The 22,194-nt window shown below is 40.6% G+C and overlaps 1 protein-coding gene across 1 annotated transcript in view; it reads right to left on the bottom strand.

Annotated features, from left to right (window-relative positions):
- ATP13A5 (ATPase 13A5) overlaps positions 1-22,194 on the bottom strand; it is a 92,818-nt gene that overhangs the window by 49,902 nt on the left and 20,722 nt on the right. The window contains exons 8-12 of the mRNA XM_041731646.1: positions 17,095-17,167; positions 16,039-16,167; positions 9,193-9,363; positions 6,218-6,375; positions 2,797-2,985 (exon numbers count right to left, since the gene is read on the bottom strand). Of these exons, the coding sequence (XP_041587580.1) occupies positions 2,797-2,985; positions 6,218-6,375; positions 9,193-9,363; positions 16,039-16,167; positions 17,095-17,167 (720 nt within the window). The remainder of the gene's footprint in view (positions 1-2,796; positions 2,986-6,217; positions 6,376-9,192; positions 9,364-16,038; positions 16,168-17,094; positions 17,168-22,194) is intronic.

Here is a 22,194-nt window from a genome sequence, read left to right as displayed (position 1 = left end):
ATGAATTCATTTGGACTTCATAGAAAGCTAAGACGCATTGTGTGAGCTATTCCTTGAAGAACAATAGCAAAAATCTCTTTGCTTCATTTCTCTCCTGTATTTTATAAGGGTCTCAACCTGTGTGCTTAGATTTCAAATCCTCTTGACTTGTTCCACTTCAAAAGAAGTTAGCAGCTTAATTCAAACTGAAATATTTTCCTGATGATCAGGTTACATTTTTAAGTATCAATATTTTGAACATGAAAGCAGAACTGACTTTCTTCCAATGGATAGTCTTTCCTCCTTTATCAATCGGAGAAGGACAAACAGTGTATGTTCTCATTCATTTGGGGAATATGAATAATAGTGAAAGGGAATATAAAGGAAGGGAAAAGAAATGTTGGGAAATATCAGGAAGGGAGACAGAACATAAAGACTCCTAACTCGGGGAAACGAACTAGGGGTGGTGGAAGGGGAGGAGGGCGGGTGTTGGAGGGGAATGGGTGACGGGCACTGAGGTGGACACTTGACGGGATGAGCACTGGGTGTTTTTCTGTATGTTGGTAAATTAAACACCAATTAAAAAAAAAAAAAAAAAGAAAGCAGAACTGATACCACAACAAAAACAGAAATAGGACTGTGCTATTTTCTCTATGTGAAAATGATCCTTATATAATAAAACTAGCCATGAACAGAAAGAAAACTAACTTACAGTTGCACTTGTAAAAGGAAAAGGCAAATTTCTTAGCATAAATACTAGCCCAGGCTTGGGTTGAGCAGATAGAAAAGAGAGAATTTATTTTATAACACACCAACATAAACTAGAAATAGATGACAACAAACGGACTCAGAAGCCCAGTGGTGAATGTCTTCTAAATGGAAATAATAGTAGATGGGGCTTCAATTAATTGTGGGGTGCTTTATTCCAACACCGTATTGGTAGAGTTTTACAATATAAAAACTAGAAAGACACTTAGAGATCATTAGAGTTCAAACTTCTCTTAAAAGGTCACACAGAAACTTAGTGCCAAATCCAGGATTTGACTTCTCATTTTGCTAATTCCTAATCCAGAGTTCTCTGCACTATATGCTGTCGTGCCACTGGGGTTTGGCCATGTGTACAGTCCCTCAGTCGTTCTGGTGGAGGAACACATGAGGATGTGGAGGAAAAAGCTTTATAGGAGATGGAAAATAACACTCTCTGGAAAAATTAGCTTTAGAAACAGATGAATCTGTAATGAACATATTTTCTAAATCCCCCTCCTATATTATAGACACTAGTGAGGTTCCTGGGTAAGTACTGGAAATCTCTACCAGAAAACTTCCCAGGGGTGGTTCTCTGGCCCTAAAACTAAAAGGAAGTTACTGTTAATTTAACCCTAGTGGTTCCTGATGAGTGGGATTGAGGAAAGGAAACTTAACAAGAATAGAATGGAAATAATCTTAGAGCTCTTCTACTTCCAGCTGCGGGCCAAGACTCATCAAGTCTACTCATGGTATTGCTCAAGCTGGTCCTCTAGTCTCCATTCTTGCCATCATTGCCTAAGACAATGTCCCCAGATAGCTTCCCATCTCTGTCCTATCTCCATGAAATAAATCAATCACACCAGATGAAATAAATAAATCACACCTATAAAAATATAACCCATCTTCTTAAAAAAAATGGTAGGGCTGTTCCCATTCTCTTTCACAAGGTTCCACACCTTAGCTTGGCACATCAGGCCCTGAGCAAATGGACTCCTCTCTCCAGCTACATTGCCTACCACACAGCCCTCAGTCTAGCTGCATCCCCATATGTCATAGGCCCTGATGTCCCTGTGCTTCTGAACTGCTTGCCTCTGACCCCAGAGCCCATTCTGTCTAACAACCAAAGCCACAGCTCAAAGGTGATCTCCCATCCACAGCAGGTAACTTCACCTTGATGTTCTGTTCATAGCTTTTTAAGCATGCATTTCACTGCACTATCATTGTCTACACTTCCATTTTACCTGCTTCCTCAGCTAAGTCATGTGCAGAGCAAGGAATGTCTCATTTATGGGGCTCTTGGCCAATGTAGATTAGTAAAAAAAAAAAAGTGCCAAAGCCTTTATCAGTTATTCAAATGTGAATGAAGTGAAGACAGACCCACTGTGTTATAGCAGTTAGATTGGCCTGCCCAAGCAGAGGGTAGGATCTGAATAGCAGGTGGCTGAGGCTGAGGTCCCTCCATAGGAGAGGCACAGGAAGAGGTCTCAGGACCTGTCCCAGAGGAGTAATCCTCCCCATTTGGACATACTTCTCGCCTGCCACTTCCAGGACCCTAGGCACAGGGACACATTCTCTAGTCCAAAATTTTGATAGCCTGGGGATCAAAGGCGAAAGGAGGGACCCAGTATATCAACACAGGCACCGTCCCCTTCCTCTCTTTTTTTAAAAGAAGCAGAAGAGAAGAAGAGAGTATGTTCCATTAAGCAGAGGAAAAATCACTTCTGGGGACAGAAAGGTTTCTCAAACCTTTTTTTTTTTTTTTGCCTGAAAAAGCCAGTCAGTCATAGAAGTTATTACAATAAGAGATTGTTTTAAAATCCAACACAAGCACAAAAATATTAAATTTCATAGGAAAGAAATTCACGATGTGATAGCTAAACCACTTCCTTAAAACTCAGTGGAGTGGGCTTCTAGAACAGGGTCTCACACTAGCTCACTCTGGGACCTTCTCTAGCCTCTGTGTTCCCAACCGTAAAAGGAGCACAGTGAGCCAGGCCTTCTTGGAGGCTTTTTCCAGCTCTGCTGTGCCTTGAAATCATTTACCTCCAACCCGGAAAGTTTAGATCATACTTTGTCAAAGCACACGAGGTTTATTTGCCCGCACATATTGATTCTCTGCTGGGAGATACAGAAGATTTTCTTTTTCTTCAGCCTCTTTTGTGCATACACGATGCCTGTGGTCAGGGCAGCTGGCAGCACAGGAGGGACGGTTACGGTGAGGATGAGCAGGGCCATGGTTGTAGTATCTCTTGGAGAAACCTGGGGAGGGAGGGTCATACAGGTTAGCCCAGTAGAGCAGGCTGGCACCTTTTCTGGCACCATCTTCTGTAACACCACAGGAGTTCCAGAAGCTCAGATTATTCAAAGTGAGCCAATTCTCTTGGTGGAGCTGAGAGTTCTCTTGGGTGTACCTAAAGAACAGACAAGTTGTCTCCCACTGAGAACAAAGGAGACTCTGATCCCTATTCCATGTCCATCCTGCCCTTTCCTGACTGTGTTTCTGCTTACTTAGCATTCCCTCCACCTAGAGCACCGTCCCTCCTCTGCTCATCGTAACACATTCTTTGGACTCCCAGGAACTGAGACCATTTTGGAGTTGTAATATTTTACACACTGGCTTGATAGTTGGGTTATAAATCTCCCCCAATAGCTTCCAAACTCCTTGGGTGCAGCAGCTGTGGCTTATACATCCTTGAAGTCATTTTCAAGTTCATCTCATTCATTTCAGATACAGTGCCTAGCACAGTTTCTAACACAGAGGAGGTCCCAGCACACGTATTAAATGAATGGTGACCTGATAAAAATGATGACCAAGATTCCGCTAAGATCTCAGCGTGGATTATCTAATATAGGGAAATCAATAGTAAAAATAGCTTTTTCTCACTGCACATGTTCTGGGGCTATTGTGTTAGGCTACGTATGTTATTTAGTGACACCTTAGGACACCCTTACGATGTAAATACTGCTATTTTTTTCTATTTAATAGATAAGGAAACTGAGGCTTAAAAATTAAATAACTTCCTCAAGCCACATGCTTGCAAATTAAATGTTGAGGATCTGAACCCTGGTCTGTCCCACTCCAGGTTACAAATACATGACCAGTGTGTTCTACTACGAAGTCAGTTCTCATGGAGTCAAGCTCTCAGTCAGGTCTGCAGAAATTCATGTGACTAATAAGAATGGAGCCAAGATCAAATCACAGGGTGGCTTGTTTTATTTTTCAAATGTTCTAGAAACTAATGGCTTTGCCCTAGATTTTTATGAAATCAACCATAATTTTAGCCATAAAGTTCTCTTCTGAGTCCTGGAAACACAGATTCAGGTTCAGTAACAATGCCTGCTAGGTACATCATTGGTTCAATCTCAGTTTATTACAAAATCCATCGTTCCTTGCTTTTCCCAACGACAGCTAGAGTGTTAACTCTGAGGCCTCAGCCCTGTCAAATCTTGAGCCAGTACAGACAGAGGCAGCCAACAGGGCCACAGGTTATGACCCACAAGAAGACCAGTTCTGTGATTAGGGTTGCTGCTCTGGGATGGAGAGGATGTACTGGATGCTAAGTTCTGCCCAGGAAACCTTCAGTCCCAATCACTGCAGGGGCTTCTTAGTCCACACAAGAGAGCTTTTTGCTTGTTTTCCTGCTCAATACTCCTGCACCCCAGATGAAACTGGCCTGGCACATTGCCTCAATGTGCTTTAACAGTTTGTGGAGCTTTTTTCAGGGTCCATTCTACTGGTGCCAATATACTCTGGCCTCCTTTGTCCTCACCTGACCTAGAAATGCTCCCTGGGGGCTTATATCAGACTGAAATGACTACTCAGAGGGCAAATGTGAGCCTGAATATTGCCTGGAAATTCTTGTGACTGTTCATCAGTATTTGCCCCTCTCCACAATGTTTACCCTTCTCCCCAATAACACAAATATAGAATGCACTAAAGCCACCAATTTGGGCATTGTGATTAGGCCACCCATATCTAGTTTCATATCTATGCTTTCACACTTTTATTCACAATTTTTCTTCTTCCTTATGAGCCCACATTGCTAAGATCCTAATATGTCTTACAGAAGAGACCACATGGTTTACAACAGAATCCGACTTTCAGGACTAGAAAGGACCTCAGAGGTCATTTGTGATGGGCGTCTCTCTCCAGCCAACACAACTATTAAGAGGGACATTCAAATGAAACCAGACACCACGAAGCTTAAAAGAAAGCGGAGATCCATGCTTCATACAATTCTGTAAAAATGCACATTTATAATTGTTTACTTTTATTTATTTTTTTTTAAAGACAGAATGTGAGTGGGTAGAAGGAAAGGGGAAGGGGCAGAGGGAGAGAGAGAATCTCAAGCCCTTAGTGTGGAGACTGACACAAGGCTTGATTTCATGATCCTGAGATCATGACCTGAGCTGAAACCAAGAGTCCGATGGTTAACCGACTGAGCCACCTACACGGCCCTGTAAAAGTGGACATTAAATTCCATTTCAAAAAAAAAAAATAAATTCCATTTCAGAACCTAACAGAACACAGAGCAACTCATTGCCTATGTGATTTGTCAGGTATGCCTTGGACAATATACACACTCAAATATCTCAACATCTTCAAATAATTCAAATTTCTGGGCATGGCATTCAAGATCCCCTTCAATGTAACCTATTTCTACCTTGCTAGACTTAATCTCTCAGTTGCTTACTGGTTCCAGAAGACCCATCTGCATTTCTTCCTTTGTCCCTTACTCACTCTAATTAGTATGTCCTTTCTGTTCTCTGATCTAATTGACTACATCCTCTCCATCCTATCAGACTTGAGAAACATGTATTTCCTCTGAAGCTGTTTGGGCTTGGGTATTACAAATGCCACACATGCAGTAACCTCTCATTCCCATCCCAGTGGTGAAATGAGCTATGAACTTTGCAGCTTTTCATAGCTGTGCCATCCAATACAATTTTCACTAACCACATATGGTTACTTAAATTGAAGTCAATCAAATAATCAAATTAGTTAAATTAAATTAATTGAAAATAATTAACATGAAGTAAAATTGAAAGTTGTTTTCCTTTTTTCTTTTTAAAGATTTTATTTATTTATTCATGAGACATACAGAGAGAGAGAGAGAGAGAGGCAGAGCCACAGGCAGAGGAAGAAGCAGGCTCCATACAGGAACCCCGATGCGGGACTCGATCCCGGGACTCCAGGATCATGCCCTGAGCCAAAGGCAGATGCTCTACCACTGAGCCACCCAGGTGACCCGAAAGTTGTTTTCCTAAGTCACCCTAGCCACAGTTCAAGCATTCAATAAGTACATATGGCTAAGGGCTACCAAATTGAACAGTGTAGGTGTAAAGTAGTTCCATCACCTAAGAAAGCTCCATTGGACAATGCTGATTCACAAAATGATGGGGCTAAAAGGTAACCTTATCCAACCATTTTGAGTTAGGTCAAGTTCCTTGAGAAAGCTTTTCTATTAAAAATCTTACCCCCAATACTTACTCCATGGTACATATATACACCGAGGGCATAGAAGAAACCCACAGCTCCAAGGCAGGCCAGGAACACTATAAACTTGAAGGCATCATTGTATAGTTTGAAGTTCAGAGGCCGAGGGTAGAGGATGGATCTCACCAAGTCCCCTTTGGCAGTATTGTAACCTACATGAAGATAATTGCAGGTGGAGTAAGGTCCTTTAATGCAGTTTTCCCCACACCCAAAATGGTTTGCATCGAATTAAGGATTGGTTAATAATGTCATTTGAATATGGAATGAAAACACCATTGTTAACAGTACATTTACATTTATTATTCTTACAAGTTTCCAGGAACAATAAGTGGCATTCACTTAGCCCTGCTCAATTTCTCTTGCTTTGAGTCAGTGCTTCAGTGATTCACAAAGTGCAGCTTCTCACTCATACATGAGACTGGGGAAAAGAAGCCTCAGGAACCAACAGATGCAGTCACCAGAGAAGATGAGGTGCTGAGAGAAGAAGACTTTAAAGCCCAAATATGTGTTGAAAATAATAGAAAATTAAGAGAAAAGGAAAGCATAAACAAGTAATTTCTTAAATATATGTGCCTTTCATCACATCATTCCTATGCTCAAAAGCCTTCCAGAGCCTCTATTTTTTATAATAAAGTTTAAATTCCTAGGCATGACTTTCCAAGTCCCATCAATCTGATGTACTTCTATTTTGCTAGACTTTTAGCTATGCACTGTTCTCAGAAGACTCCAGTGCATTCTTTCTTTTGAATTTTGCAGAAACAGATTAGTGTCTCTCTGATAGGATTGGCTAAATCTTTCCCATCCTATCAGGCTTGGCTCAAAATGCCACCTCATCAAAGAAATGTTTCCAGAATTCTACTCCCATACTTCATATCAAAAATAGTTTCTCCTCTTCTTTGGAGTCCCTCTAACATTTAATCACATGACGTCTATCACTGAATCCATCTGTCTCCTGCACCAGACCACAATATTCTTTAAGGGCAAGAAGTATCTCACAATTATTTTTTCCTTTAGTCCTCAGGGCATAGCACTTTATAGATACTCATAAATATCTAACTTATTGGTGAAAAAATGGACTACTTGATATAAGTCACTATTGTTAAGTGTGAAACATGCCTTAATCTCACTGCTTGATGAATCTCTGGTCTCCTCAAATATGGCTTTGCAGGCTTTACAGAAAAGGAACGGAGCTGTCTCTAACCTATTACCTCAGCATTTCATAAGCTCAGATCAGGTGTTTTCCATGATTTCCATCCATTTGCTCCTGCTTATCAGCTGGCTGAGAGACATTCTCATGCCCACTGACTATTTTGAAGCAAAATTTGATATTTTTAATTAAAAAAAATCAAGTGGAACAATTGAATCATAGGCTAAGTAAAGCATAGAGATAACAAAGTGCAAGGTACGTTTTTGAACTTATGCATATATGGGCTGGTGAAACACAGGTCGGGGTGAATATGGTGAGCTAGGACTGGCTCACAGAAGGTGTTGGCTGTATCATGTCATGTGAAAGATTAGGAGTAATATTAGTAGTTTTGAAAAATTTTTGAGCATGGTGTGCATGAACTACTTCAAAATATGTTTTAGAATTATGACTTGGTGACAGATCAAGGGATAGGTAGAGCAAAGGAAAAGACAAAGTATTTCAGGCCAAAACTGAAAGGGAACAGTCAAAAAAATATTTCTGTTGTAATAGTTAGACAGGAGATGATGAAAGGCCTGGAAAAAACACCAACTGTGCGGATGAAGGAGAGGGAGACAGGACTTGGGAGGTATTTGTAGAATTGACAGAATGTGGTGACCTACTTGGTGTGGGAGAAAGTGAGGAGTTAAAGGTGATGTGGAGACTGGCTAGATGGCAATACTGTCAACAGAAAGAGGAGGATGAGTCTTTTAGATGCTTTGACTTTGAAGTGTCTGTAGGGAACCCAAGTGGAGGTATCCAGCAGAGACCTCGAAGTAATAACCCAGCAAGGAGCACTTTAAAAGGAAAAAATCCTCAAGCAATAATGGCTGGAAGTGTTTTCTTGGTAATCACTTAGAGTGGATGTAGAGGGAAAAAGAAAAGAAGCTTGTGGACATAAAAAAACCAAAACCAAACAAACAAAAACTCACAAGAACATAGTCTTGCCTTTGAGGAAATGTACTTCATCTCTGTACATGCTTCATCTAGGTAAGGTTTTTGTTTGTTTTTTTAGACAAGTTTTTTTTTTTTTTTGTAAATTTATTTTGTATTGGTGTTCAATTTGCCAACATATAGAATAACACCCAGTGCTCATCTTGTCAAGTGCCCCCCTCAGTACCTGTCACCCAGTTGCCCCCACCCCCCTCTCACCTCCCTTTCCCCCACCCCTAGTTCGTTTCCCAGAGTTAGGAGTCTCTCATGTTCTGTCTCCCTCCCTGATATTTCCCAGTAATTTTTTCTCCTTTCCCCTTTATTCCCTGTCACTATTTTTTATATTCCCCAAATGAATGAGACTATATAATGTTTGCCCTTCTCCGATTGACTTATTTCATTCAGCATAGTACCCTCCAGTTCCATCCACGTCAAAGCAAATGGTGGGTATTTGTCGTTTCTAATGGCTGAGGAATATTCCATTGTATACATAAACCACATCTTCTTTATCCATTCATCTTTCGATGGACACCGAGGCTCCTTCCACAGTTTGGCTATTGTGGACATTGCTGCTAGAAACATCGGGGTGCAGGTGTCCCGACGTTTCATTGCATCTGAATCTTTGGGGTAAATCCCCAACAGTGCAATTGCTGGGTCGTAGGGCAGATCTATTTTAATAACAAACCATTCAGTTGAAAATGGTGACAACTTAGAACAAGAAGGGTCTGACTGGAAATGAGTATGGCTGTTATTATCAGAATATAACAAAGTCCACATTCCTAAACACAATTTTCCCAATCCAACTCCCTTACCTCTAAAATGGACTAAATTTACAAAAGTGAAATCTACCAACCTGTTTGCAAAACAACTGCTCTCACTGGCCCCTGCCCAGATGGCTTGACCTGGATAACTTCTGTCCCACAGAAAAGGACATGTTTCCGATAATCTTCCGAGCTGTGGGATTTCCAGGCCATGGTGTTCTCTGAATGAGGCAATGGTGTCTTTGTGACAGGTATACTTTCTCCTAAAAAAGATTATCTTTTGTTGATTCTGTGTGACCTATGACCTCAGATAGTCGTTCAGAGCTGATATTTTCTAATTTCAAGAAAGTATACAAACCACAGCTATTTACGTCTTACTTATGACATACACCCTGAGTCAGATGATTTCTTAAAGGATGCTAGTGATGCAAACAGTGGCATACTTGGTTATATTTAAAATATTCACTTAAGGCCCACCTATATTTTCCATATTTCCATCTGCATGGTTTGCCGCTATATTTTGAAAAACAGGCCATTGTAGCAAAGAGAGTTGCTACTTAATTGTCCCCTTAAGTGTTCTTTAAGCCCAGATCTATGCTAGGCAATGAAGGAGCTGTATAGCCATTATTATTTGCCAGTAATTTACTTGTTTATCTGTCTATTCAACAAATATTTTTAAGTACTGATTTGTGCCAGGCTCTGCTCTAGGTGCTGAGAATATAATAATGAACAAGACAGATAGAAATCCTGCCCTCAGAGACCCAAGGATCCAAGCCACTAAACAGTAGCAAATAATTAATAAAAATACAGTAAGGTAAATATTTTGGTAGTAGCACCAGGTAATCTGAAGATCTAGCCCAGGGTTCCAGGAAAGAGGTCCTGGACAATTAACAAATGGCAACTCAAAAGGAAATGAAGCCAACTAGATCAAAGAGAAGAAGAAAGTGTTCTTGGAGAAAGTGAGAGCAAGAGCATGCTATGTTCTGGGCACCAAAGATGGTTGAGGGTGTTTGGGACATTGAGCATGAGGGTAGAGGTAAGCTGTCCTGGAAGTACAGAGATGAATGAGAAATTATGCCATCATAAAATCTATAAAATATTCTTCATGATCTTTTTGGAGCTTGTAGCGAAAGACAGAAAGCAAAACAGCAAGACAGTACATCTCCTTTATCTTTCTAGTTCTATTCTCATTAATTAATGCTTACAAATAGTTAGATCAATAACATGTATCTTCATCTTTACTCTCTCCTGTGTTCTTGTTTTATATTTTTCAATGATGGGCTATTCATCCCAACCTGGATATCCCACTAGCATCCTCAAGTCACCGTATCTACAATCCGTATTAATATATTCATCACTAAGTGTCCTCTTGGCTTTTTATGGTTACCACCCTTTTGCTGAGTGACAGGTTTATAGTCTCAGAATCACCTTTGATTCCTCCTCTTCCCATATTCTGCCCTCTCATGGACTGATTTTCCAACTCTACTGCTTTTTTCTGTGTGATTGAGTCTCACTGACTCATTCTTTGGACTCTTGCATTTGGGTCCCAAAGGCTTCATTGGCAATTGCTGACTCATGGTGGTTGCCTTATCAATGGATTACCTGTAATTGCTTAGCTCCGTGACATGAAATACATTTTAATAATAATAATCTGAGACTATGGTAGAACTGATACCTCTTTTTTTATGAATAAGTATCTCACTCAAATCTGTCCTCCCAAGTTGGGAAAAACCTTCAGTCCTCCTATGTGTCTCCTTTGCTATGACACTACTATCACATACACTATTGATCCCCCGATGGGGGGTAGGTTTCTCCACAACAAGCAATTCTGTGATATTGGCTGGTTGTCCTACAATTTAACTCAATTTTCCCTTTTTAAAAAAAGATTTTATTTATTTAATCATGAGAGATACACAGAGAGAGAGGCAGAGACACAGGCAGAGAGAGAAGCAGGGTCCATGCAGGGAGCCCGATGTGGGACTCAATCCCGGGTCCCCAGGATCACACCCTGGGCTGCAGGCGGTGCTAAACTGCTGAGCCACACCGGCTGCCCAATTCAATTCAATTCTTGCAGTATCTACCTAGCATCAGGTCCCACAGGTTAAGGACTCAGCCCCACAAGACTGCTTGCACTCTACCTCAGATGCTAATTGTAAATCCACATTGTCACCTGTGCTTTTGACTAATAAATCTGAAGTTTCCACAACCCCCTTCTGGGGTTCAATTAATTTGCTAGAGTGGCTCACAGAACTCAGGGAAATACTTAAATTTACTAATTTGTTAAAGGATATGATAAAGGATAGCCAGATGAATAACCAGATGAAGAGATATATAGGATGAGGTTTGGAAGGGTCCCGAAGGCAAACTCTCTCACTCTCAGATTTTCAGATTTCTCTCATCTCTCAGATTTTCAAAGCCACCACAAACTGAGCATCCCTGGCTCTTTTTCCTACACACTCCAGCTAAATGAGGCCACTTGCATATCCTATTATTGACTGCCAGTCTTTGCCAGTACCATTCCTCTACTTTTCCTTCTGGCAGGAAGACAGATTATTTAAGATAACAAAGAAAATTAGCTCAGAGTTCAAAAGGATACATTTCAGAGACAAAATACAAATGCTAATAATACTTCCTGGATCCCATATTTAAAAAGCACTAGAATGAATTTAAAATTCCATCAGTCTTTTGCTAAATGTTCAATTAGCAAAATAACATGTCATATTTCTAATTTGGAATCATATTGATTATAGTTACACAAATTCAGTTTCTATCTCTTCTTCTAGGTAATAATTGAGGGCAAGGACTTTGACATGTATAACTTTTTATACTGCTCATTTTCCTTGCTGGCATGTAATAGGTTCAAAAGATGTATTTTTGCTGAATACCTGGGTGAATTGAATAAAAACAATTACCCACGTTTTTCTATGATTGGTTTTTCAAAGCTTGTTTTCTACATGGTGCATTTTTTACGTCCTAAGGTACAAGAAGCTGTACAATTTTTATTAGTGATCTTGAATATTCTCAGGAAATTCCTTTACCCAAGCACTGTCCCCAATTCATTCTCTTTAAAACAATCATGGTATTTATCCTTTGTCTGGATTTATCAGTTGTGTTCTAAGTGGCTTTGGAAAAGGGATGGAACCTTTTTGACAAATCTCCAAATTGTTGTATTCCCGTTGTTTTGAAATCAGCTTTTGTAAAAGCAGATACTTAGAGATAAGTTCTAATGTTTTTCTGCCTTTGAATCATAGAATATTAATCCACAATATATTCTTAGACTAATACTAGTGAAGAGCTTCTGCACACACAACCAACAGTATTGGTGGCAGGCAGGCATTCAATCAACCAGAGATGGAAGTCATTTGGAGATAATGTTCCAAAGATAACATTCAAATTGGATATGATTTTACACAGAAATGACTTTCAAGTCTCTTTGATGCTGTTCACATATTAATAAGGAGTCTCCTGCTTGGCCTTTCTTGAGATTTCAAGAATATTTTAGAAGGCCATAGAGTATTTTAGAAGGAAGAACACTCATCACCAACTTCAGTGGGCTTCTGAGACCTGAAGTCCTGGCTGCTGCGAACTGCAGTCCTCTCCCTTGTCCCCAGTGAGCAGGTGCCTCCTCATGGGAGCAGTGTTTGAAATGCCACGTCCTTGTTCACTTATATTTCTGGGACCATTCAACTGTAGGCTGTTCAAGAGTAGCGGCCATTTCTCATTTGCCTTGTGACTCCAGGACACAACACAGTGCCTGGCACAGAGTAGGTATTTCTGAACTTGAGTGAATAAATGGATGGACGAATGAATAAATGAAAGAAAGGGAGAAGTGAGAGGAGGAAAGGAAAAAGGAAGAGAGGGCAGCCCGGGTGGCTCAGCAGTTTAGCGCTGCCTTTGGCCCAGGGTGTGATCCTGGAGACCCGGGATCGAGTCCCACGTCCGGCTCCCTGCGTGGAGCCTGCTTCTCCCTCTGCCTGTGTCTCTGCCCCGCACCTACTAGAGTGTTCCATAAATAGGAGTTAAAACACATTTGTGGCATGAATGAATGAAAAAATTAAATGAACCCAAACAGCAACTCTACCACTTTTAAGCTCTGTGACTTTAGGAAAATGACTTATCCTCTCGTAGATTGAACAAAATAATATATGTAACATATTAGCACAATACCTAATACATATAAGAATTAAGAATGAACTAATGTGCCAAGAGAAAATTTCAAAATATTAACAGAATTTCCCCCACAATATTTATTCCCTTTTGCCTTTTGACCACTTTATGAGGAGCATAATGAAGGGGACCATTGCCTCCAGAGACAGAAAGGACAGAGGAGTGGACAACTGGCTTTTAGGTTTCTGAAGTCATTCATAAGTTCGACAGTGAATTTTAGAGACCACCTGAGAATAAAAACAGAGCTTTGCTCTTTAATATCTATGCCTTCCCTCTACTACTTTTCTAGCTAAATAAAAATCCCTGGATTGAGGGTTGTAAGAAAATCCAAAGGAAAATTGGATATTGTGTGTCCCTCAGAGAAGGTTTTGCTGAGGGGGACAGGCCTGGGATATTTCCCAAGCCCAGAGTGGAGTGGGGAGCCTCAGACAGAAGAGCTAACCTAGACAAGACCCATCTCAAAACCTTGCACAACCTCAAGTAGTCAGACTTGGGTCAGGGGACCTGCCAACTGGTGGGGATAACTGTCTGACTTATGCCACTGCTTACTCTCAAGGATGATAAGATTTGAAGTAAAAATAAATATGAAATGTAGTTATAAAATTAAATTTCTTTCATAATTGAGCTCATGGCACTAGGATGAGGCTAAGGAGATAAGGAGAAGGAAGATCCTTATTACATTGTAATGGGCATGTGCTATGGGTGAGACCACCCAGTAGAGAAAAAAGGTGATGAGGCACAAGAAATGACAGTTTTATGCCCCTAAGAATCCTCTTCCTCCTCACTCCTGTGGTCCCTCTTATCTAGAAGCAAATGCCACTCTGACCCTGATATTTGCTTGCTGAACAATCTATTTTTTTTCATTTGGGTTTCCTTATCTGGAAATTGAGTATTATCATAGCTCCTAATTTGTTTTATATTATGACAGAGTGAAATAGAAAAGTTTTTTTTAATAAAATGTAAATTACTATAGAGCCACTAGGAGTATGTGCTATTTTTCTTCCAAATAAAGACATAAATAAAAACTTCTATATATGCCAAGATCTGGTTTGCACATGAAAACGAAAACAAAAACAAAACCCGAGTCACATTCACGGACAAATGCTTTAGGAAGACATATATGGTCCCAAGAATCTAAGCATAACATGATTGTTCAATCAGGATCCTTTTTACAAATGCATCCACGAGTGGGCAGATCTACGTAGACTGCGTAATAATGTATTTAGAGCATGATGGTACTTAGATATTTCCGAAGAAAATAATGAGAAAGAAATATGTGTATTTCTGTTTTATGTGTCTGTCTCTAAAATCAACATTTATCAGTACTTAGGTGACATAGACATTAATGCTGGTGACCTTGTTTTTCCAGAAACAGACTTAAGAAAAGCCACTTACTTCTTAAGATCATTTTAGGTCGGTTTTGCATATGGCTGAAAGGCAGCATTGTTTACCATCTCTACTTTTCTGGAACTCTCTAGGGTTCCTTAGAATCAAGACAAGAACTGTGCACCCAAGTTAGTAGACCCAGGATAGTAAGCATTGGGATCGGTCCTCCTCTTTTTGTTCACAGTCATGTTCCATTGCCAATGAGAGAAGCCACTCTTCATGGACAGGCTGCTGGGGAATGTGAGACAGTTGCTGTCTTTGAGGGAGGAGGACAGTTTTTCTTGGGCTTGAGGTTGGTGCATCGGGTACTATGGCAACATTCTGAATGAAAGGCATGATCAGTATGCAAACCCTCATCACTATCATTATAAGGCAGTTAGATTTCAACACACTAAAGGGGTATTTTGTAATTATACTGAGCATATTTATGTTTACTACATTTTCCTATCTCAATTTTAAATTAAGCAGACCCATTTTTAATGTGAAATCTGCTTGTGTTGAGCAATTTAGGAATCAATAATGATTCTCTTTACATTTAAGTGATATTAAAAAGTGTGCGTGTGTGTGCGCACGTGTGTGTGTTTTTCTGTCTTTAGCAACTTGGAAGCAGAAAAATAGAACAGTTTGTAGGCACTGAAAGAAGACAAATGCTTTCTATTTTTGTGTTATTGTATAGTTTCTCCTTCTCTCATTATAACATGCTGTGTATTTTTGGGTTTTTTTGACTAAAAGATATTTTATACATAATGCCTTGAGAATCACATAAATCCAAGTGAACTTTACGAAGTACAAATGAGAATGACAGTTCAAATCATTACAAGAAAACTGGCTTTCTGCTTAGTAAAATCAACTGGAAACCCAGTTCTAAAGAACAGAATTGTTATATGGCCTTTCCTTGAAGGGGCTTCCTTGAAACTGGGGCTTGGGTTTCTATCCACAGAGAGCAGGGTTCAATAGAATTTCTGCACCACACCAATTGTGAGAGATGGTCATTTCTGGTTGTGTTGTGTTTGGACAGGAATGTAAAGCATGTTCACGTTTATGAAGACATTGTTCATTAAGCAGCCTAATGCACTCACCCTCCTCTGGACCAAACCACCCTATTCACCCCACCCATCAGGAAATGAACCAACCACATGTATTAGACTTTTCTTCTATTTATACATTTTTTATTTGTTGTATTTGATTTTTAAATTATTAAATGTTTCCTGTTTGCCTATATGGAGTTTCCATCTGCTTGAATAGCCTGGTTGTGTCTCCCTCACCTATCTCTCCATATTTTAATATCAGGCTGGTATAAAGGAAGCAAGGATATGTTGATCTACTTTGCTAATTCTCAGCCTAGATATTGGACAGGAAAAAAGAAACTCATGATAATGGCTTACCTGTTAGCATGCCTTCATTCACCACACAGCTTCCATCAATCAGAATAGCATCACATGGCAAAGAAAATTTTCCTGGAAGAATAATAGTATCTCCAGGAACCAAGAGACGGGATTCCAGTTCCTGCAAACCTACACAACAGCAAAGTTTCCATGACTGGGTGATCTTTTCCAATTTTTACTGAAGAACGCAAGTGGCTGAGAACTCTTAACCAACTGTTGACCAAGGACTACCCTACATGGTCACTTGCTCCAGCTCCTTCCAACTCATTTGCAAAATGATTGCAAAATCATAGAAAACAGGATTAGAGATTTGATTCCAGGGACATAGCAAAAGATTAGCTGGGCAACACAATCCCATCTAGATCCTAGTACTTGGGACTGAGCTCTGCCCACAGGAGATCATCCCGAGTACTGGTCATCTGAAAGATGCCTCTTTACTGCCTCTTACTTACTGGGGCTGGGCTCCTGACCCCCCGTGGCACATTCTGTCTTTGGATTGGAACCTAATGTAAACCATTCAGACAGCTTCTGCAGCCCTGGGGTGCAGCGCCTCACTCCTTGCAGAGAACCAAGACCACCCTACCCCAGGCTGAGTCCAGAGCAAATGCCCAATGTCCAGCCAGCCATTTACAAACGTTATTCAGGCCTGAATTCTGGATGACAGATTGAAATGTCATGATTCAGGTTCTATTTGGGATGGTTAATAGGGGAAATCAAAAGCCTCAAGAAGGCTTACCCAGTAACATTCAAATGAGTGAAATACGAAAGGCAGAGGGACCTGGAAGCCACCCAGACACTGATTGGAAATGGTTCAATCAGGACGAAGACACAGGGTACTCAGGGTACAAAATTCAGTGAGGTGCTCACCTTCTGGGTCCTGCAAAAGCAGGTGAACATTTGCATGATCTTTCCTCCTTAAGGTTTGCATCTTAGAAGCCTTATTTGCCTCCTTTAGCCCCAGTCCTCAGTTTAATCAGAGAAGACTTCTCAACTAACAATCAATAACAAAGGAGACTGACTCCCCAGAAATATTAGGATGCAGAACACATCACTTACCTTTGCCTTTTACCATGACTGTAACCTGGACTTTGTTGTGATCCTCCACGAGGTTGTGCAGCTTAACTGATTGCTGCCAATGCAAAACCAACTTTTAAGTATCAGATCGTCTGTAACTCGAAAACCATATGATCTCAATGTGGTAAATACCAAGCCTGCCATCACAGCCAAACCGACAGCAGGCAAAGACTCAGGTTCTACTTTTGCTGCTTCTGAGTCCTTGTCCCGACCCCTACCCTAGCCACCCCCCGGCCTATAGCAACAAATATGCTATGATTTCAGGTGCAGGGAACGTGATGCACAATCATTGTCCCCAAGGACCAACTCCACCGCCCTGAGGCCGCGCTTCTAGAAGGCGCATGATGAATCAGGGGGAAAGTAACAAGAAGACCATGATCAGGTGACTTTCCCTATTGGTACCTGTTTCCCTGTCTATAAGACAACAAAGTTGAATTTGATCTTTCCTTTGCAAGAGCCTGTGAATATTTGGGTTGTGTTTTAGTTTTAGGAACAGCCATACCCTCCCTTATGAACTGGTGGATTTTCACTTTGGGTAAGTCTGCAGACTGGAGCCTCGCTGCTTTGTTCCACTAAGGCATTACTCTCCCTTTTCTTCATCTGAAAGTGGGGATAGTAGCAGTATCTGTTTCAGGTGGCTTTTTAAAAATTTTTTTATTTATTTATGATAGTCACAGAAAGAGAGAGAGAGAGAGAGAGAGAGAGAGAGAGAGAGGCAGAGACACAGGCAGAGGGAGAAGCAGGCTCCATGCACCGGGAGCCCCACGTGGGATTCGATCCCGGGTCTCCAGGATCGCGCCCTGGGCCAAAGGCAGGCGCCAAACTGCTGCGCCACCCAGGGATCCCTCAGGTGGCTTTTAAAATTAAGTTAACGTGGGGTGCCTGGGTGGCTCAGTGGTTTAGTCTGCCTCCAGCTCAGGTCGTGACCCTGGGGTCCTGGGATCTAGTCCCTCACTGGGCTCCCTATGAGGAGTCTGCTTCCCCCTTTGCCTATGTCTCTGCCTCTCTCTCTGTGTGTGTCTCTCATGAATAAATAAATAAAATCTTAAAAATATATATATAGTTGATGCTTGTCCTAGTTATCCCTTTGGATAGTACTCATTACCATGGTAAGAGATCAAAACTGTTCATGATTAATAAGAAAGTTGTTGCTGGAAAAACAATTGTCTAAGTGCATCCACTGGGAAGACTCACTTGGAGTAGAATTCATTGAGATGTGACCCTGTGCAAAGTGGAGGAGATGGAAGCAGCCTGAAGAAGAGGAGGCAAGTCTCCTGGGATAACAACTCAGGAGACAAAAAGGCAGAGATGAGAGGACACGTGGTCCAAACCGTTCCCTACATGAACTGTAGGGGCGCCATCAACTGGGCATTCCTGGAAGGCATGGGCCCCCCTCCGCAGGGATGTCAGTTACCTGGATACTCCTAAGTAGAAGAGATCTGAATACTGTCAGCAGTACTTAAACAGTACTGCCTCACCTCACTCAAGTATAAAACTTTTCCTTTTAGATGTTAGGGTGAATTATTTTTATCTGTCCAATTGATGAGTTTTAGCCAATGTCAGCAGACTAAGACAAGCATTACCCACAATTATACAACTTTCCTCTTGGGAAATAATAATAAATTCTGTGTTTTTATTTATACAGAACAATGTATTATTTCCTTCAGTTTTTTTTATGAAAAGCTACATTTCAAACATTGGACCAATTGAGTGAAAGAGTTGTATGACTGCTGGGTACATATTCAGTGCTCTAACTTGACTTCCTGAGGGTTGCCTATTGGGGCATCCATTTTAATGATGGAGAAGACTGAGAAAGTCAGTCATGGCTCCATGATAAGAAAAGTGGATTCAGTCAGGATTCCCAGGTTGTGGGTCAGATTTACCCACTAACCAGCCATGTACTCATATATAAGAAATTTCACTTTATAAGTTAGTTTTTTCCTCTCAAGAAACAAATGGCATTGAATCATTTTCAAGTACCTTCCAAAACTCAGTATGTCTGATGCTGATTTATTTTACATATCAGAGATTTATCCAAAGCCCCTAAGACTTCATAGAAGAAATACCCAACATTTATAATGGCTCACATTATTATTATTTTTAAACAGTTTATTTTTTACTTTTTTTTAAAGATTATTTATTTATTTATTCATGAAAGACACACACACACACACACACACACACAGAGAGAGAGAGAGAGAGAGAGAGAGGCAGAGAAGCAGAAGGAGAAGCAGGCTCCCTGCTGGGAGCCTGTTGTGGGACTTGATCCCATGACTCCAGGATCACACCCTGAGCTGAAGGCAGGTGCTAAACTGCTGAGCCACCCAGGGATCCCCTTTTAAACAGTTTAGAAGACTAAGGAACTACTCTGTGCCAGGCACTGTTGTAAGCACTTGGAATATATTACTTGATATATTTATTTATTTTTTACTCATCTAAATAATCCTACAATGAAAATGTTGTCTCCAATATACAAATAACAAAATAAAACTCAAAACTAAACACAAGACAAAATAGGGGCTTAAAATGTTAAAATAACTTGCCTACAATTATTTACTTACTAAGTATTAAGATTGACAATGAAACCCACATTCATCCGACTCTAAAGCCTTTTCTGTTGATGAATACGTTCTCCTAAAGTGCTTGAAAATAGCTTTTTTCCTTTAAGAGGATAAATAACTTTCCTTATAAATTTCTTTAAGTTACTTTCTTGCTTAGCAAACTCTTTTAGTCAATGCCATAATAACTTCAACCTAGCTTAAGAGGATGATAATCCACACATTTGGAAGTGGTGAAGTATGAGTTCATAATGATTGACTGTAGCTCTCAAAACTCATTATAGCATCAAGCTGGATTTATTCATCAGTCTCAGCAGTCTGTGAAACCTGCAATGCCTCCACGCCTTTGTTTAAGCTTATACCAAGACTCACCCTGGTTTTCTTCTAGCAAATTCTTTCAAATCCTTCACATAAAGCCCTGCTCAAATGTCACCTCCACTCTATAAGTCACTAACATTCCCAGAAAGAATTAATTGTTCTGCTCTCTGTGTTTCCACCTGCATTAGTGAACTGATCACATTCCATTACAGCTGTTTTCTTGTCAGGTCTCCCCTGTGAAGCCGACAGTTCAAAGAAGAGCCAAGCACTCAACCAGGTACCCCTGGAGTCTTTCACATAGTAGGCCCTCAGCAAACATCTATTTAATATAACTGAATTATTTTACTTCTCTTAACAGCCCTGGAGAAGGATAATGTAAGCATCTTCTTTGAGCTAATGTACCAGGAAACTCCACAAACACAGGTTTCCATGACAACCAACCAGTTAGGAGAAAGCAAGTCACTGTGCTGCTTGCCGTGATTTGGAAGCTCCATGCCTGATTTTCATTAAGCGCCCCACGGTTTCTCCAGGCCCTGGTTAGTGGGACCAGGATCAGTTTCCAAGACTAATTTGCATATTGTTATTATTCCGCATCTGTTGCTGTGTGTCCTTGTGCTTGCTGTGGCTGGATTTCCTCCAGAGATGAGTGGTACGGGCATTAACTCAGGTATCTTTTGAGCCCAGCTCGGTCATGACTGAAGGCAACTCACTGTGGGTCAGACACTGTGCTATTTCTAGCAGCTCCCTGCAGTGCCAGCAATGGAGTGGGCGCTTGGGCTCAGCTCGGGGTAAACACCATTGAGTGCCAACTCGACTTGCACTCACACCTGCACCAAACTTGTTACAAAGGGGCTGCCATGGGGTGTTTCTTGGCTTAGGCAAAGTTATTCTCTCTTTGTGGCATGATTCACATGATTCAGGGCTAGAGTAGATGCATGAAGATAATATATGCCCCTCCTGCCAACCCTCCCCTCTTGCAGTTTTCAAAAGCTGGTATTTGTTTAGCCTGATTTGGAGATGGCAGGAGATGCTCCTTCCATTCCTTGCAACCCCCTTCCTCAATCTCTTTGTAATAAAATGATCAAACAATCAGTTTTCCCTGCAAGGAGACTCATAAGTCGCTTTGAAATTTTGCTCCATGGATCAGTGTGAAGTACATGACTTGGAGTCAGGAAACCCAGGGCCATGATCTGTAAACATTGTTATGTCACAGGCCTGAGCAAGTCACTTCACCTCCCTGATAGTTCTGTCCCCTCCCTTTGAGGCGGTGAGAGGATACAACACTTACAAGTGTATCATTTTAGAGTTTGCTGTGCCCCACACAAGCACATCTGTCACGGATGTGGGAGCCCATTGCAAATTGTAAAGGCTAAAGAAATATTGATTGTTGAGGATTTGTGATTTAAACTGCAAAGATATAGTTTCAGGAAACTGGCTCCTTTTGTATGGTGTTACAAGATGCCTTACAGGGTGGGTCAGATAAGCTTTTGTTAACAATTATGAATTGCTAATGGGATTAGTATCTCCTTGTTAAAGAAATCTTTCCCAATACTGTCATCAAGTGAGGTTCCCAGGTCAGTAACTATTTTAACCAAAGGCATTTTGTTAAGATGAAGAACCTGAATGTTCAAGATTCTTTAAGGATTTTAAAATGAATAGTAAGAAAATTACAAGTAGAAAGAACAGAGCATACTTACTTTTGGAAGAGGAGAGCTTTTTTAATTTTTTTTTTTTTTATTGGAGTTCAATTTGTCAACATTTACCATAACACCCAGTGCTCATCCCGCCAAGTGCCCCCCTCAGTGCCCATCACCCAGTCACCCCAAACCCCCGCCCACCACCCTTTCTATTACCCCTTGTTCGTTTCCCAGAGTTAGGTGTCTCTCATGTTTTGTCACCCTCACTGGTATTTTCACTCATTTTCAAGAGGAGAACTTTGTAAGCAAAACAGGAAACCCAGAAACTCAGAAAAGGACAAGAGAAACATATATCTGACTAACACATTTTTAAATATCTGGGAAAAGTCAAGGAAAAAAAAACAAGACTAAAAAAATCAAACTTTTCTACATGTATGATGGATATAAAGAGATAGTATATAGAAAAGAAAAATGCAAATATCCATTAGAGGAAAATGTATCTAATCTCACTAATAATCAGCAAAATGTAAATTAAAACACCAGTGGAACACAATTTTTAAAAAATATGT

Source organism: Vulpes lagopus, chromosome 17 (assembly GCF_018345385.1).
Source record: "Vulpes lagopus strain Blue_001 chromosome 17, ASM1834538v1, whole genome shotgun sequence".
Taxonomy (NCBI): Eukaryota; Metazoa; Chordata; class Mammalia; order Carnivora; family Canidae; genus Vulpes; species Vulpes lagopus.
This window is presented reverse-complemented; position numbering and strand designations above follow the sequence as displayed.